This window comes from Triturus cristatus, chromosome 4_2 (assembly GCF_964204655.1).
Source record: "Triturus cristatus chromosome 4_2, aTriCri1.1, whole genome shotgun sequence".
Classification (NCBI taxonomy): Eukaryota; Metazoa; Chordata; class Amphibia; order Caudata; family Salamandridae; genus Triturus; species Triturus cristatus.
Genome location: NC_140586.1, coordinates 658,979,930 through 658,999,181, shown reverse-complemented (window position 1 = coordinate 658,999,181; position 19,252 = coordinate 658,979,930). Strand labels below are relative to the sequence as shown.

Below are 19,252 nucleotides of genomic sequence, written 5' to 3'. Positions count from 1 at the left end.
GCTGAAACTCACAACTCTGTTCTGCTTGCGATCGGCGCGTCAAGTTGGAACTCCATCGACGCTGGAACTCACAACTCTGTTCTGCTTGCGATCGGCGCATCATTCCTGCACCTCAGCAACGTTCCTAACTCGCCAGGGATGACGAATGTCGTCACGTTACGCTGCAGGCTACGTGCGTAACGTGACGGCCATCTTAGATTTCTTTTAGTTACCCATTCGTTTCAGGTACTTTCTGTTTAACGCTTTAGTTTTAGAACCAACCTTACGCGCTGTTTGTATTTGGAGGATTCCTTTTCAGTCACGCACGTTTCAATCGCTAAGTGCTCCTTGACATCCAGCTTAGCGTCTACACAGATTTACATTTGGTATTTACCTCACATCACTGTGGACTTTGCTTGTTTACATTTGTTTTTTTTTTTATTTTTCTCCTCTTTCTTTTTATTACTGGTGCTTTCATATTAACAGTAACTGTTTTAACAGAAAGTATATTTTAACGAGTGTGAAAGGAATAGAAAGACTACAGTTCATGCCTTCTACTGTACATTTTCCTTCCTCTATCCTTATTTAGGTTGTCATTCTAGCAAACAATATCTACTTCACGGTGATAAAGTGTTTTAGTATACTAGTAATAACGGACTTCTTGTCTTACAGTATACAGTGTCACATTTACAGTGTCTATTATCTACTTTCATTATGCAACATGTTGCCACACCTCCTTTCTTTTTGTCATCACCGGGTGATCCACCCATCAAGTGGCAAAAGTGGAAGAAGGTATTCGAAAGGTATGCTAAAGTATGTGGAACTAACTTAAGTGCAGAAAGGAGGACTGCATTACTGTTACACTGCCTAGGATCTGATGGTCAGGAGGTTTTTTACCATCTTCCAGATGTTGATGATTCTAGTTGAATGAATATGACATTTGTATCTCCAAGTTAGACAAACATTACTTACCTAAAGTAAGCACGATTCTAGTAAGATATCATTTTGGTAGAAGAAATCAAAATGATGGTAAAACAGTGGAAAACTATATCACTGCGTTGAGGAAATTAGGGTCATCATGTAAGTTCGGTGCTTTAATTGCAGAAAGAATTAGGGACCAATTTATGCTCGGTTGTAAAACACAAAAGGTAAGAGATGATATTTGGCAAAAAGATGAACCTTCTCTAGATGAGGTAATAACTATTGCCAAACAAATTGAGCATTCCCAGAAATGCGTGGAGATCCTCACAAAACGTGAGAACAACAGTGAGGTAATTCACGAGGTCAAGGTTTCTACTAAAGGTAATGTTAAGAAAAAAGGTGTTAAATCCAATTCTGAACCTAATGGCTCTCGGTCTTTTCATAAAAATAGTTTTCAACCCAAGTGTTTTCGGTGTGGGAATTTTGGTAATTTGGCTAATGACCAGAAGTGTCCTGCACTGAAAAGTACTTGCGGAAATTGTAAAAAAAATTGGTCATTATACTTCTGCTTGTCGAACAAAGAAAACCAAGGCGAAAGTAAACTTGGTTTCTCAAAGTAGTTGCATAGAAGATGATTCAGATTTTAATTGTGGGCAGATTGTCTCACAGGTTTCTAGCAGTAGTAAGAAGGGCCCATTTGATGAGGTGATGATTGAAGGAAAAGGAACCCGCATGTTATTCGATTCTGGAGCAAAAATTACTATTATTTCTAAACAATTTTATTCCCTTTGTTTGAGAGACAAGGTTAAAATTGTTAGAGCGGACATTAAACCACTAGCTTATGGTGGTGAACCTATCAAACTTATTGGTTATTTTGAAGGTTTGATAGAATACAAAGGAAGGTTTACTTCTGGTAAGGTTTATGTCTCTCACAAAGGGGAAAGCATTTTGAGTTGGTTCCACCAGGAAGATCTTGGTGTCATGTTGGATCCAAATAGTAATCCCCCAATCTTGTTAAAAGAAAATTTCAAAGTGAATATAATTGACACCAATGATGGTGACGATGGCTACATCTCTAACCTCAAGAAATCCTTTCCCAGGGTGTTCAGTGATGAACTGGGCTGTCTTCGAGATTATACACATAAAATCAAACTTGTTTCAGGAGCAGTGCCAGTCACTAGTAAAATTCGTAGCGTACCATTTTCAGTGAGGAAAGAAATGGAAAAACAGTTAGATAAATTGAAGTCAGATGGTATTATTGAAGAAGTTGAAGGGACCGAATGGTTGGCGCCAGTAGTCGCAGCACGCAAATCTGATGGAAGTTTGCGTTTATGCATAGATTTGAGAGCTCTGAATAAACAAGTTATTGTTGACAGGTACCCACTTCCAAAAATTTCTGACATGCGAATGTTGTTGAAAGATGCTAAAGTATTTTCTACTGTAGACCTAAAATCTGCATATCATCAGATTAAATTGGACGATGGTTCAAAAGATTACTCCGCCTTTATCACTCCATTTGGAACTTTCAGATTCGTGAGGTTACCTTTTGGTTTGGTTTCGGCTGCTTCAGTTTTTCAAAGGGCATTAGAAAAGGTTTTGCAAGGTCAAGCTGGTGTAAAAATGTATCAGGATGATGTTTTAATTTTTGGAAGAGATGACAATGAACATGATTTAAGGGTAAGGCAAGTGTTGGAGAAGTTTACCCAACACAACCTCACTGTCAGATTGGACAAATGCAGGTTTGGAAATACCATTTCAGAGAAAGGCATAGAACCAAAAACAGGATTTGATTGAAGCCATACAGAACTTAGCTCCTCCAACTAATAAGGAAGAATTAATGAAATTCCTCGGTATGACTGAAACCTACAGTAAGTTTGTACAGGGGTTTGCCGAGAAAAGTGTCAAAATGCGGAAGTTGTTATGTAAGGGAGCAGCTTTTAATTGGTCCTTACAATGTGAAGAAGAATTTAAGAACTTAAAAGCTCATTTAAGAAAGACTCCAAAACTTGGGAGTTTTGATTCATCCTTGAACTCAGTGTTAATCACAGATGCGAGTATGAAGGGTCTCGGAGCAGTTTTACAAGAGAAAGGTGATGAAAATAATGTGATTTTGTTTCTCTCAAGGAGTCTGAAAGGGGCAGAGCTTAGATACTCTGTAATTGAAAGAGAGGCGTTAGCAGTACATTGGCCAACAAAGAAATAGAAAAATTTACTGTGGGTTACAAAATTTATTGTAAGAATAGATCACAAACCGTTATGTGAAGTATTTAACAAAAAGGGCATAGATGCAATTTCTAGCAGAATATCTAAATGGGCTGTGGCTCTCCAAGCTTACAATTTTCATGTTGAGTACCTACCTGGTGCCCGTAACTGTATTGCAGATACCCTCTCGAAACTTGTACACCCTATTGAGGATGACGTGAATGCAAAGGGTAATGAGGTGAATGAATGGGCTTGTAACATTTAACATGATGGCATAAAAGAAGATAGGTGGAGAGAGGCATGCAAGACTGATGAGGTTCTCAATGAATTGAGTTCCTTAATTAAAAAAGGGTGGAGTAAAAAAACTGATGAAGACTTAAACAAATATTGGAATGATAGAAATGAGTTCTCTGAAGTTGATGGTCTCGTCTTCAGGGGGTTCAAAACTAATTCCTCCCTTGGTATTCCGTGAGGAGATGATAGAACTGGCTCACCAAGGTAACCATCTTGTAATGTCTCTAGTTTCCCCCCTATCCTCCAAAGGGAGAGAAGTACAAGAATCAAAACCAAACCCACAAGATTCAAGAACTTTGTAATGGATAAATAAGCTGTGTTTTATGGAAGGAAGGTGTGTAATATAGTGCACAATTTAGTATACTAATTTAGTCTTATGTTTCTTATATTTCTTAGTGCATGCTCTAGGCTTGGTTGTGTTGTCCTTTGACTAGCTCTATGGAGATGGAATCTTAGATGTTTGTGTTGAGTCAGTTGCACCTGACTCCTGCTGGTTGATGAATGGGACTTTTCATTCTCTGGAATAAACTTACTTCTTTCTACAATGGTCTCCTCAATAATTTGGATTAATTAATATTACATATAGTAAACTTTATATTTTGCCAATTCATCTATTCTCAATTTCCAAGGCAATATTCTCAAAATATGACGATTATCTTGTTCTATACATTGCAAAGCGACATCGCTTCTTTCTTATGTGTAATTTTCAAAATAATGCAGTGCAGTACACCCCAACCCACCCCCAACCAAACCAATTCACCCCACCCCACTACAACCCACACCCCCTCACCCCACCCCACACCAATCCACTAAATCCAATCCACTCCAGACCAATCCAGTCCATCTCACTCACCTCAATCCAATCCACCACACTCCAATCCTCCCAACCCACCCCTCTCAAATCTGCCACACTCCAGTCCAAAGCATTCTGCCCCACTCCAATCCAAAACAATCTGTCCCACTCTAATTCAAACAATCTGACCCACTCCATTCCAATTCACCTCCATCCAATCCAATCCATCCAACATCAATCCAATCCAGCCTAATCTAATCAACCCCACTCCAATCTACCTCACCCCACTCCAATCTGCCTTAATCCAATCTGCCCCACTCCAATCCGAAGCAATCTGCCTCACTCCAGTCCAAAGCAATCTGCCCCACTCCAGTCCGAAGCAATCTGCCCCACTCCAGTCCGAAGCAATCTGCCCCACTCCAGTCCGAAGCAATCTGCCCCACTCCAGTCCGAAGCAATCTGCCCCACTCCAGTCCGAAGCAATCTGCCCCACTCCGGTCCGAAGCAATCTGCCCCACTCCAGTCCGAAGCAATCTGCCCCACTCCAGTCCAAAACAATCTGCCCCACTCCAGTCCAAAACAATCTGCCCCACTCCAGTCCAAAACAATCTGCCCCACTCCAGTCGAAAACATTTCGCCCCAATCCAATTAAAAACATTCCGACCCACTCCAATGCAAAACATTCCGCCCCACTCCAATACAATCCGACCTACTCCAATCCATCTCACCCCAATCCAATCCATCTCACCCCAATCCAGCCCACTCCATCCCAATTCACCCCACCCCACTCCATCCCAATTCACCCCAATCCACCCCACTCCAATCCAAGGCACTCCAATCCATCCCACTCCACACCACCTTAATCCACCCCACTCCATCCTAATACAATCCACATCACTCCACGCCAATCCAATCCATCCATCCCCACTCCAAACCACTCTCGTCCAACTCAACCCATCCCTACTCCAATCCAACCCACCCTACTCCACACCAACCCAATCTACCCCACTCCAATGCAATCCACTCCAACCCAACCCACGCCGGTCCAATCGAACCCACTCCAGTCCACTCCACTCCACCCCATTTCAGTCCAGTCAAATCCTGTCCAAACAACAACACCACAGTCCATCCACATCAATCCAATCCACCTCACTCAATCAAATCTACCCTTCTCAATCAAATACACCTCACTGCATTCCAGTCCACCCCACTCAAACCGATTCACCCCACTCCAATCCACTCCAATCCACCCCACCCCACTACAATTCAACCCACCACAATCCAATCCACCTCACCCACTCCCACTTCAGTCCACCCTACTCCAATCCATCCCACTCTAGTCCACCCCACCCCATTCCAATTCACCCCACTCCAGTCCACCCCATCCCGTTCACCCCACTCCAACCAACCCCAGTACCTCAATCCACTCCATCCTATTCTACCCCACCCCACGCCACTCTTAGCCACTACACTGTACACCACAATCTACCACTGAACACTACTCAACTCTATGAAACTCTACTCCCCCTACTACACATTACGGCACTCTACTCCTCCACTCTACTCTACGTCAGTCCATGCCACTAACGCTTAGCCATACTGAACAGCAGCCACACTGGTGTAGAACATCAGAAAAACATGTTGTCAAAGACAAAAGCTTTTGTGCATGCAAGACTTATTGGCTTTGCCAATGCTTGTTAAAGATAAGTAACTAGTGTGAACATATTCTGGTTTCAAAAGTTGTGCATCGGTTATACATCAGTATTTACACTTATAGTGAGTGAAAGGTGAGAACAAGGAGTAGTGTTCAACAACTGCGTAACACCATTGCCCCACCTAAGCATTTTTCCTTAAATGAACATTCACACTAAGATTTTGTGAGCGTATATTCTAATTAACAGGTTAACACCCGACAACAATCCTTTAGTGATATTTTCTTCGTAAGGTAATGAGGAAACTGTATTTAATCTGGGATGAACCTCTGGACATTATTCCAATATTTCACTTCTAAAGAATGTGGATGGTCCTGCACAATCACTCTTGCAATTGTTGACAAGTTGATGACACTTTTTTTAGGTCTTGCCTAGCCATGCAGCGCGAATGCGCTGCCATCGCTTTGCGAGGCATGCAGTATGAACTGTTGTGTGAAAGCTTTGTGGAAGCTCCGCCCACTCTCTGCCCATTGGCTTTTGTCTTAAGTGCTGCCTTCCGATTGGTTTGAGGCATGTTAGTCCCTCCTCATTCATCATTTGTATCCTTCCACGGCTATTGGCTCCTTTACTCCTGACACTATTTTCTTTTAGGTCTCGCCTAGCATTGCAGCGCGAATACGCTGCCATCGCTTTGCAAGACATGCAGTATATACTGTAGTGTGGAAGCTTCGTGGAAGCTCCGCCCACTCTCTACCCATTGGCTTTTGTCTGAAATGCTGACTTCCGATTGGTTTGAGGCTTGTTAGTCCCTCCTCATTCATCCTTTGTATCCTTCCACGGCTATTGCCCCCTTTACTCCTAACACCTGTCTTCCCACCCCACCGCACCGCCCCCTCCCTCAGTCTGTGACTTCTCTCCCTCCCGCCCCATCCTCACTCTTGTTCGTGTTTTCTTGCCTGCCGGCACTTCCATTTTCATCTTTATTATTGCCACCTTGAAATATGAGAGTTCAAGATGCTTGCTGTACAAAAACTTCTTGTATAATGAACTAGATTTTAATGTTACTCTAAATATAATAAGACTCTAGGCAACATTCGGGGTATGCATGGCAACTGACGCCTCTTAGTTCAAAAATTATATTTTTGTCGGGCGGGAGGAGCGGCAGTGTTTTAACTCATGCTTAAAACGAGCACTTTTAATAACTTCCTTTCAATTCAGTACTATAATATTGTGTACTGAGGTGATGCGCTAAAGAAATGCACCTTTTTGAATTCTGAAGAGACATTATCGCACATTTACATCATGTTTACTGTATGATTAACATGCCGATCATTTTTACGGCTCGCCCACTGGCTCCTATACGCTTGGCTCGTCTCCGGCTAGCTCTACCTGTTAATCAATATATTGGCTCGTGCACCTCTAACAAAGAGAGATGAATGGATACATGACAGTGAGCCCGGTAGATGGTAGAGAAATAGACTGGTGCAGACAAACAGACAAAGTCAGTCTCCATTGCCTCACATCAGAATCATCACTTTCAATAACCTGGAAATCTGCCAGCAACTCCTACATACCCCAACCTCATCCCCTCACCTATTCTTAGCAGAAGCGGCAGATTCTGAGCTGTGCCCTGCTGGTGCAGAGGAGCACCGCAGGGTCTGTAGAAGCGCTGGGATCCCTAGCCTCTCCGGGCGGGCACCTAAGCCTTCCGGGTGCCTTCACGCTCAGGATAAATAAATAAATGTTGTTCTCTGCTCTGTGAGCACTGTTTGGTAGATGAAGCTCTGTGTTAATAAACACATTCAGATAGGTGGTTGTGTACAGACAAACAACAGCCACAATACTGTATGTTTTGAACGTTTAGTTAAATACCTGCTCATCGAGTACCTCATTGGCTGATCATTCCATGGCACTACCAAAGTTAAATTTGGACACATTTGCTCAACTGTAAAACACTCCCTTCTATGGGTCATTTAACAACTCGGGGCTTTGAGGTTAGGTAACCTACTTTGGATGCTGTGTAAAAGAGTAAATACAAAAATTAATGCAATGAAACTAAGCAACCAGTACTGTCTAAAACACTTGAAAACTGACACGCATTCTGGCATTTTGTTTCGTTAATGTCGATTTTCTCATAGATGCGAGTAAAGTACTCTTAATATCCTAATTAAATCTGCACACTTTTAACTAATAGCACCGGGCGACCTTTGACAACTAGACAATGAATACATTTTCATGTACCCCCGAAGCCCCCCTGCCCCCTTGGCAAACTTCATTGCCTCCCAGTGTTTGGGGAATAACCAAGACGCAGGAGAGTGAGTCAAATAGTCTAGAAAATGAAAGAGAAGCCGGGATTCGGATTCACATGCTCTGATCCCGATCGCGTTAGTTAGTCTGTAAGCACTACTTTTATTAATGAGTTTCGCATTAGTAAAGCACCACGGTGTGCATGTGTGGCGACACTTCACCCATGAGGTACGTGCCAAGCAATTGTTGACACAATCCACACTTTGCATCTTTTTCAATATATTTATCACAAAGTGCAGGACCTTTCCAAGGGATTTTGCACACTACATGCATTCACTCCAAAAATAAAACCTGTAGGTAAAAAACATTGCCATTTACAATGTCAATAGCTCTAATGCGAGACCTATTTGCATTGCAAATGCTTGTTTTTAGGACGATATGATAACCCCCCGAGCAGCTTGGGTCATATCGTCCCATCACACTTATTAACGCAGACTCCAAGATCTATGCGAAAGTCCTGGCTAATAGACTTGCTCCCTTAATTCACAGGGTGGTTTCTCCGAGCCAACATGGCTTCATTCCGGGTAGATCAACTACCAATCATATACACCGAGTAATCACCCTGTTTGATGGTATGGAGGTGTCAGGGGACCCTATGGCACTGGTTCTGCTTGATGCAGAAAAAGCTTTCGATAGGGTCTCCTGGCATTTCCTATGGGCTGCGATGTCTAGAATAGGGATCCGGGCAGGGTTTATCCAGGCAATTCAAAAACTATATGTGAAGTCAAGGGCCATAGTGATGGTAAACGGTAGTCCAACAGAAGAGCTGATAATATCGCGAGGAACACGGCAGGGCTGTCCTTGCTCGCCGCTGCTCTTCGCGATTTATATAGATCCGTTTCTCAGGCGCTTAGAAGAGGACAGAGCAATTAAACCTATAGTATCTCAAGGCTACCCTACCAAAACACTGGCCTACGCCGATGATATTGCGATTGTGACCGCTGACCCAATTGCGGCCATGATCGAAAAAGAGAAAGAAGCGAAGAAATTTGGGATAGTGGCCGGGTATGCACTGAACCAAGGGAAAACTCAGATTGTTCTCAACAAAAAGTGTGTAATGAGGGATGCCCGGGTGGTGGAACATGCCATTTATTTAGGTGTCTGTATTACATCTGATTTGGATAAATTGGTAAATTTGAATGTAAAACCATTAACAGCCGTAATTCAGAAAGATCTTAAACGTTTAGACAATTTACAACTTTCTATTATAGGCAGAGTAAATGCGATTAAAATGGTTTTCTTCCCCAAAATCCTGTATTTGTTTAGAGCAATATGTTCAGAATTCTCTGTACCATGGCTGAAGTCAATGGAACGGATATTTTCTAGTTTTATCTTGGCGTACTCACAGCCACGTCGGGCTTATAAGCTACTTACCCTTCAGAAAGATCGGGGCAGTTTAGCTCTCCCAAATCTCCCGGCGTACTATTGGGAGAACGGTACTTTTGTACTGTAAGGAACTTCTACAGAATAACTGGGAAGGTATAGCGGGGGAGGCCTATACACCAACTACATTTCAACTATTGTTAGGTAGGGATAGTGGAGTGTACTGGTGGAGACACCTGCATGATAGTCATTACAAAAAGGTAAAATTTAAAACAATACTTAGTGGATACAGGGTTTGGAAAACCGTTAGGAAAATGCTGGGGATAGGGAGATTATCTTTCTATACACCCATTAAGAACAACCCAAATCTGCCTGAAATTTTTAACGATAACTACATTCATAGATGGTCCAAGGCAGGAATTAAGCAGATAGGCCACCTTATTTCTTCTAACGGGATTCAATCTTTCGAGGAACTGAAGAATAGTTTTGATTTGCAGTGGCGGGACTTTTTTAAGTACCTTCAAGTGAGAGATTTTTTGCGACGAAAGATAGGAGGGGGGGGGATTGTTAAAGTTAATCTAATAGACACACTATTATTAGACACAACAAAATCGATTAGGAACATCTACTCGCATATCAATGCTATGTTTCCCGATGATTTGGAGAAAGTCTCTCAGAAATCGTTGGAGAAAGCAGAGATCTCTAATGATGAGTTCAACTACGCCTATGGAATGTCACAAACTATATTAATGTCAACTAAACTTCAAGCACAATTCTTTAAAACTTTTTTTATTTTATACTACACTCCGGATAGAATAGCCAAGTGGGGTAGCAGGGTGTGCACGTGCTGCCCCAGGTGTAATTTGTATAAGGCTGATTGCATACATATTTTCTCTACCTGTGAAGGCTTAAAGCTGATTAAATTAGAGATTGGGGAATTTTTATCTACTATGTTACACAATAACACAGTACTATCCAGCGGGGTTTTCCTACTAGGGGCTGTAGACCCCGGAAATTCTAGTGTAGGACACAAACTTATTTTTATTGCAATGGCTGTCTTTAGGCTATGCATTGCCTCTGCTTGGAGAGATTTTGCTGCCCCCACCTTTCAACAATGGCTATCCAGATTCCTCGCTATAGCTAATATCGAAATTGCTGTTTACAAACGCAAGGGCAGAAGGAGACGTACAAGGGGCTTAAAAATATGGGCCCCACTTATAGAGTGGCGCCGAAATGTAGGCCAGGAATGAACTTTAAAGTGTAAATTATAACTGTTTTCTCCTCTTTTCATGCTCTGATTGTGTTTCATTTTTTTTTGTTTGTTTTATAACCGTATGTATACCTGTCTGTCTGAGTGGGAGGGGGGTTGGGGGTAACTGGTCGCTGTTAAAAATTTGGTTTGAATAAAGATATTTAAAAAAAAAAGAAAAGCAAATGCTTGTTTTTAACAGCACCTAATACATTAATATTCGTCTAACATCTAATGTATGCAGAGCTATTTCTGCAGAAGTAGTTGGATTCTGTAAACACGCTGTAGTAGAATCGTTTGATTAACATGGATAGAAAACAGAAAGTATCTCGTAAAAAATGTGGGTTTGGGTTCTCATTACCACTCTCGTCTAGAGTATTCGTAAATAAGGGTGTTGAACTGTTAGCACGTATGTCTCACTTATGCAGAAAAAAGTGTGAGGTCAAATGGAATCAACGTAAGTTTACCACGGACCACATTATGATTCTAGAATGAAATAGATTTGATAGGATATACCTGTGTGCTTACTCTAAAATGCTTTTATAAAAGGCCTTCTGGGCAGTGATTTGTTTTCAGGATCCTCGTATACACTGATTTCGCCTATAAATGCACTTAAAGGAACGTATAACTCAGGCTGCTGTCTAAAACAACATAGATTATTCCACAGTTACGTTCTGAAAACTTGTCAAGGGTGTTTGATTAATTTTAAGTAATACAACAGGAATTAAATGTTTCCATTTTGCTGTATAAATCGTACACGTTGCAAGCTTCTTTCAATACTGCCACGTATCTGGCAAATCATGCTGCCCGAACTCTGTGATATCAGGTAATACACTTGTGGTATGGATGCCAAATCCTAGCCCGGCACACTTAGCATGTGTAGGAGGGAAAACATTTGGCTAGAAGGAGTTCCATGATTGTGGATCCCTTTGCAGCGCTGTTAGAATGAATGTCGTGTGAAAACGACTGCATTTGTACATTACAAATGGAATGTCTGGTGTAGGGGAAAAGCAGAAGCAAACGTACTGCACTACCACTGAGAGTGCATTTCCCACTAATTGAGGGATAAAACGTTTTGATATTTTATATTTATTTTTATAAAGCGCAACGTTTGCCCAAGGGCATCTCGGCGCTAGCTTCTGCAAAACAGAGATATCATATACCATATAAAAACCCACATCTTCCTAGAAAGATGAAAATAACCATCTCTTCAAATGTTTCCTAAAGGTAATTAAATCCTGCTGGGCTCTGAGGTGCACAGGTAGCTGGTTCCAAAGTTTGCAAGTGGAGTAGATCATGCTTCTACCATCCCATGAGGCAGTGTAAACTCTAGGTACTCTAACCATTTTAGAGGTTCCTGACCTAAAACATCTTCCCAGATTATACCAGACAAATTTACTCTTTAAGTAGCCTGGACTGGTAATATAGAGGGCTCTGTGTGCTGTACAGAGTGCCTTAAAAAGCCAGTGTAGATCCTCCAGGACCTTGGTAACTGAATCATATTTCCTGAGGTTCTTAATAAGCCACGAGTCCTGTTGCATTTTGGAACTTTTTGTTTACGTCACAGGCAAATAGGTCTAGCGTCCCTAAGGTGAAAAATATTCTATATTACAATTTAAGTTTAATTTAACTCTCACTAGTGAGAGATACCCAACGACCTGCTTAAGGAATCTGCCATGAGGTTCTGTTCTTCTGGCAGGTGATGTGTCACCAGGACATTAGTGAAATATTTTGTTAAATATCCTTTGCTAACTTCGTGGTGTGAATGGCTTTTGTTCCCTTATTTGTTAAGCAAAACGTGTTTCTTGTGGATGAATCTGAACCAATTAGGTGTGCACCAATCAGACTTTCAAAATCCCTCCATGCCAGGTACACTGGTTTTCTCTAGGCCCTCTCACGTGAAGGGATCCCTGAAGGGTCAGATGGCATCTGTCAGTATGGCTGGGACTGGCTGGTTCAATGATCTCCAATTGTCCAGGTTGCTCTGTGTCTAACACTTTAAGGCGATCCACCCAGTCACCTTACGTCCGAGTATATGGTTTGTGAACCATTTCTGTACCGGGGCCCATGTGTAATCAAAAAGGTGGTATTAGATGGATGGATGAGGGAATCTTTCTAATAATTTCATATCTGCCCTCCCTGTCTGAGAGTGATCGCTGGCAAATTCAAGTTGAATCCTGAAATCTCTGAAATGGAGTAGCTGCTGCAATAATCACATTAATCTCTGCCCCCAGAAAACTCTTTTTCTGAGATGGTGGTCGGGATGCTTTTTTCATACTGAGTTGCAATTCTAGTTTGTACAACAATCGGATCAACTTGTTTATATTCTCATGACACTGCTGGCACCAGTTTCCCTTTAACATCTAGTCCTCTAGATATGGATTATACATAAAAGGATGGTTTCATGAACTGTGCTGCCACCACAGCCAGCCATTTTATATAAACCTGGTGATTTTATATCAAAAGGTAGTACCCTTGGTAATGTTTCACCCTCTACAGACTTCAGGTGTATCCGATGCGTGTGTAGCATTGGGATGTCAAAATCGAGTCATTGAGGCATAACACTGCCAAGCTATCTCAAACAGAGTTATCACATACTGCTACTGTCATTTAATTCCTGTGACTTGTGGTTTCAATTAAAGGTCAGCTGGGCTAGCATTGGCCTTAAAGACACATCTGTCATTGGCATGAGGAAGAACAATGATTAACTCTTTGGTTCCTTTCCTCAAGTAGAAGCTCATCTATTGCTCCTCTGAGCAGTAGCAACTGTACTTCTGCTAGCAGAAGGTGGGTTTGCCTACATAAAGGTGGGTTTGCCTACATAAAAAAAAAATGGAACCCAGGTCAATAAAGTGTCAGACAAAGCAGAATGGTTCACTGTTTAAAACACCCGCATTACTAGTCAAAATGGAGGTCTCTGATTCCTCGCTCTGCCCTATACACTATGGTCAAATGAGAACTTTTTTACACCAATGGTGGGATTGCCTGATTATTCAGAAATACTGGGATAAAATAATGGGAAGAATATTGACACTGTGTGTTAAACAGGTAACGGTTTCTTCCCGATGGTGTCTCCTTAACATTTGGGACAACAATGACTTTACATCCAAAGAAACAACCTGGATCACCTTGGGGTGTATGGTGGCGAAACTTAATATTGCAACGAAGTGGAGAGGGGCGGCCGGACCTAGACTTCGAAGAGTGGGAAGATGACAAGGATTGGTGCATGCAGGCTGAAAGAGTGGTTTATGAGGGGAGAGGTTGTCCTCAAAAGTGGACCAAGATCCTGGGCACTTGGAATAAAAGCAGAGGAATGATATGTTTGCCGTTTGAGGATTCGCCCTTACATGGGTAACAATGAGAGGTGGGGCCTACAATACAGGCTACTGATAATTTTGTATACATTGTATTTTACGTGTACCCTGCAATGTGAAGGAACTGTATTCATGGACATGTACTGTAACAATGTATCATTGACAATAGTTAATTGCTTCCAGTTTTCAATAAAAAGAATAACAAAAATATAAAAAACATCAGCATCAGACAACCCACTCTATTGTCACCATGCAGAGGAAATCGCACTAGAAGGAGCAAGAAGGGTGATAAAAGGGGTTTCAATCCCATGTTCGAGTTAGAGCCATCTTGTATAGCAGATAGTCCTGAATGGAGCTTTGGGTAGGTAAATAGTTGGGGGATTGGTCCGCACATCAGGACAGTGGTAATCAAAGGCAATGCGGCAAGAGATCTAAACCTAAACAGTGTGGAGGAGTCAAGGTTGTTTTTAGTAGTAGTAATACCCCAAGCTTTCTAAGGTCTCATGGGCAAGATATTTTACCGGTGATCATTTTATAAATCTGCTGTTGTTGGCTGAAGAGACTTGAACATATTAGGCTTATAGCAATAATGCTATTTTGAACTATTTGCAAATATTCCTCAACACTGTTTTAACGACTGGGTATGCTGAGAAAATTGTATATGTAGATATTTGTTCAAATGTGGAACCTTGAGAAACAAAGGACCTTGAGGCCCTTTAACTTAGTTACTTTAACTACGCAGACTGGGAGGACACCAAGTTACAGAGTTTCTTTTACCTTGACATATCATTACTTCAAACACCTCTGCAATTAACTTTTTCCTTGGCACCATTACTGCGTAATAGCCATTAACTCAAATGAATTATATTAAGTTAAGTAAGGTAAGTATATTTGGAGTTGGTGTTAGGGAAGCATAAAGGCTAGTAGTAAGGGATAGATTTAGGGTTATGATTGAGTGGCAAGGTGAGGTGAATATAAAGGGAAGAGCCAGGGGATAGTGTTAGGGCTGGAAATAGATTAGTGCGCGAGTTAGAGTGTGGTAAAGGAACACAGTTTTTGTTAAAATATGGGTGAGGGTAAAGTAAGGAGAGTTTGTGTTAGGAGTAAGATATAGGCTTGAGGACAGGGTTATCAAAAGAATATGGTTAAGAGTAAGGGAAAGTTTGGAGTGTTGAGGTAAAGATAGATGTAAAAGAAAGACTGTGAGTTAAGTGAAGCATTTGGAGAAATGGACAAAGTAGTGCTATGAACGAAGTGATAGTGCCAAGGCAAGAGTAAAATAAAATGAATGCTGGGCATTTATTGTCGTGCTGTGGTCTGGAAGTGATATGGGTCCAATGTCATCACATGGAAACAGATTAACAACATCAATTAAGTGTTATGTAACACTGGACACTTACAGTTCAACAAGTTACCTCAATTTAAATACTATGCACTCTAATTCAAGCTTATGAAACCTTTGGTTATCCTGGACTTGGTTGGATGCATTTTCAAAGTACTAAATCAATATGATGTGAAAATCAGTGGCTAAGTTGAGAATTTGTATTCTTCACTATAAATTTACAGCTTTACAATTTTATGAGACTTGTAAACCCAGGTTGAAATCTTTCAAAAAGTACTTTCTCAAAAACGTTGTACAAAGTATGTTTTTCTGGACAAGCGGGAAATAACAGTAATTGAAGGCAAAACACAAAATTTCGCGGTGAAAAAAATTCAAGTTGCTTAGGTGTCAAAAATATCTGCAAGTTGTATCACAAAAGATTAGCAAAGAGAACAGGATAAAAAGTAAAATTTTCCAATGATTCATCAATACATCTGAAAAAAGAAAGCCTGATAAACAAAAGACAGAGATACACTAAAGAACATGCAATTATACTTGAACCAGCAGATCCAAATGATTTTCTAAGTTCTCAAAGAAAGCAACAAGTTAACTAGTGACAAAGTCAGGTTGACTGGCCTAAAATAGGGAATGATTGATGTTTCCCAAAAAAAAAGTCAACACAAGCAAATCTTAATGCCTCTGCATACGCTTATCGTGCATGGACATTAAAAACACACAATTTGCATGGAGAATAAGCTGGAAAAAGTTGGTGACTGACATTTACTTCATTTAAATCATAAGCGTCAAGTGGGGTTCCCCAGGTTTTTTCCCTCTCTCCATTCCTTTTTAATGTTTATTGTACTTGCTGGTTGAGGACACTTCCAGGCAAAGCACTGAGTTTCATATTTATGCCAATGGCACTCAACTATCTGTAGATGTTCAGAAGAAGAGAGCAAAAGGGCCCTTTGGCAACACCTCAAGTAGCCTACAACTCTTAATGACATCCATGTATGAATGCTGATAACTGGTAGGCTTGAATCAATTCTAAAAGAGGTGTTTGTTGTGGGACCTCCATCTTTGCCACCTCCATAGACCTCCCATATACATGGCATAGCTTGCTGGAAGCAAAGCTAATGCCAGTCTAGTCACTGATGAACTCAAGTAATGGACAGAGCCCTTCTTCAAAAGACTTATGTACAATAGGTAATAAAACCCTGTAAATTCCACATGAAATTCCAGAAGCATTGTATACTTTATCTGAACTATGAGTATTGAATTTTAGTGGCAAACGTTTTTTGTTCTATCTCAGCTAGACTACGCAAATATACCCTATATAATACTGACTGCTACTTTCACAAACGTATTGCAGTGAATCTAGAATAAGGTAATAATAATGACCTACAGAATAAGACTGTGGGATCACATTATTGATTCCCTTGACAGTCTATACTGCTTAGCAGTACCACTTGGAATGCATTCTAGGATTCTGTGCTCTTAATCATTATTTCTGTATCACCCGAGTCACCAACATCTCAAGTCAACTGCAAGGCAATACCATCCTCCAAGAGTGTTAAAAGCTGCCTTTTCAGCCAAGTTGGTACATTTCATGTTCAATTTTCAAAGTTTCAGAGGACGGGCCTGCTCAGCCTTTGGTACTCTTTCATGCACTGCTTAGCCCATTGATCTTCACTATGAAGATAATCCTAAGAGGTTCTATAAGCTCAACAAAGTGCACCTATTAAAAAAACAGTCAAGGCTTAACTGTCAAAAATTCCTTTAGCAGGGGCACACAGGAATAGCATGACCCATTTTCTTAGGGATCTAGTACTACGATGCTGCCTGATGGTGTCATTGGGCACATTATAAATGAATCATTTCATACCACCATGTGGAATACAGGATGCATAACAGTAGATTACAGTACAGAAAGAAGTGGCTATTGGTAAAGGGCCTTGTATTACAAGCTGGATGAAACAAGTAAGGCAGGTGCATGGATTTTTCTAAGCAGGGCTAGGACTGCCCGATTAGGGAGTGTAGATAAGGGGGCAGGAATAGGTGAGTTTTAAAACTAGCAGGCAACATGGGAGAGTTTTACTAAATGAAAATCACAAGGGCTTCAGATTAACATTTTTTGTTTTCGTTTACTGGCATATGGTCAAACAAAAGCTTCAGTTATTATACAACTGAGTAATTTGGCATGATGAAGACTGCATGTGCAGATACTTTGGTGGGACCCCTTTTGGGCCACTTTAGTACCACAGAGAAGCCTGCATAATGAGCTAGCAAAATGAACATGAACTTAAAAGGCATAAAACACAAACTGCATGCAGTGACTTAAAATGTACCTGCTTATAATAGGCCTTCACCAGGGTAAAGACAAACCCTCTATCCATGATAGAAAACAAGTCATTGAGAAAGAAGGCAAGACTGATGTTGAGACGTTCAATCATTTCTGTATCCTGATAAGAAAAATATGATGGGAAGTGTGAAAACCTTGAAGTTAACAGTTAAGTATTTTCTTAGTAAAGTGCACAATTTCTGCCTACCTTCTGGAATCGGGACACAATATCGCTAGCCATTGTGCTGATCAAGGCAGTAATGTCATCCATAAAGCGCTCAGGAAAACGAGTCTTTCTCGGGGCGTCAAGTTTGTCAGCAAAGTATAAATGATGCACCATACTTTTAACCTGTAAAAAATATAAAGACTACTTTTCAAAATTATGTTCCTGAGAACAAATTGCTTCTTATACAGGAAGAAATTAAAAATTAATTATCCCCATGTTAAAGAAAAAAACAATGTCTATCATTGCATACAATTTGATCCTATGAGAAGAATGAGCTATAGTGAATGTGTATACATCAGTCCATAACTCTAACATATTATTAGTAATGTCCAATTAGAGGCATCATCACCTCCACAGGGTCCATCATAACATGGCAGATAAACATCTAAGCCTGTTGTCCAACTTTCAATCTTTTACACAGTCGTGAAGCAAGGGTTTCACGGTCACTAATGGAAGCAGGGAAAATGCACCCGATCCCCCCACCTATGGGGTAATAAAATACAACCATAATTGGAGTGCAATGGGCCCATCACACCCATGTGACACTGGTGCCACTGTACCCACTGCACTAATGATAGATTTGTAAATAAAAAGCATATTTAATGGGACTTAACATATTTACATCAGATGGATGAAATAGGCCAACTTGTGAACTGCAAATTACATGCAATGTCTGTAGCAAGCCATATTTCTGGCCATAACCTAACACACACACATACCATAAACTAACATACAATACAGTGATTACCAATTGATCAACAGGTAAGGCTGTACAAACAATATATACCCAGGCTGAAACTAAGGCATCCAATAAATACTATTTAAAATTATTTACCATGAGCTCAAAGAAGAACCATCCTTGTTGTAATGCTGCTTCACGGACACTGCCACTGCACACAACCCACTGTAATGCCAGCTCTTCGTGGAAAAGCTAAGCAAGGTAAAATCAAGCATTGGTACAAGCAGAAGAAATAAAGCATATCCAATTGATAACAAGCAATATGAAGTGCATGGAAGAAATTAAACCATGAAGGCAAGCTAATTAAAAGAAGACATCAACCTTAAAAATTAATAAGGAGCATTGCAAAATGGTGTTAAAATAAATCCTAAATGTCCAACAAACTTATGATGATCCACATGCATATGTAAGTACACTACATACCAGAGACGAATGAACAAACTTTCACCAAATTAAAGTTCACTCATTGGTGTACTAGATGTAAACTACCAGAATGCGTTATAAAGCTAACATCAACTGATTTCAACAAGATGGGTTTGTACAAATAAGTGAACTGTATAGGATGTATTTGAGTAGTCTATGTTTCACGTGTAC

The 19,252-nt window shown here is 40.7% G+C and overlaps 1 protein-coding gene across 13 annotated transcripts in view; it reads right to left on the bottom strand.

Moving 5' to 3' along the window:
- The window catches only part of DOCK7 (dedicator of cytokinesis 7), an 888,535-nt gene that overhangs the window by 341,389 nt on the left and 527,894 nt on the right, over window positions 1–19,252 (bottom strand). For all 13 annotated transcript variants that reach the window (XM_085602421.1, XM_085602422.1, XM_085602423.1 and 10 more), the window contains 3 exons: window positions 18,755–18,850; window positions 17,902–18,042; window positions 17,701–17,814 (listed from right to left, as the gene is read on the bottom strand). In XM_085602421.1, the coding sequence (XP_085458547.1) occupies window positions 17,701–17,814; window positions 17,902–18,042; window positions 18,755–18,850 (351 nt within the window). The remainder of the gene's footprint in view (window positions 1–17,700; window positions 17,815–17,901; window positions 18,043–18,754; window positions 18,851–19,252) is intronic.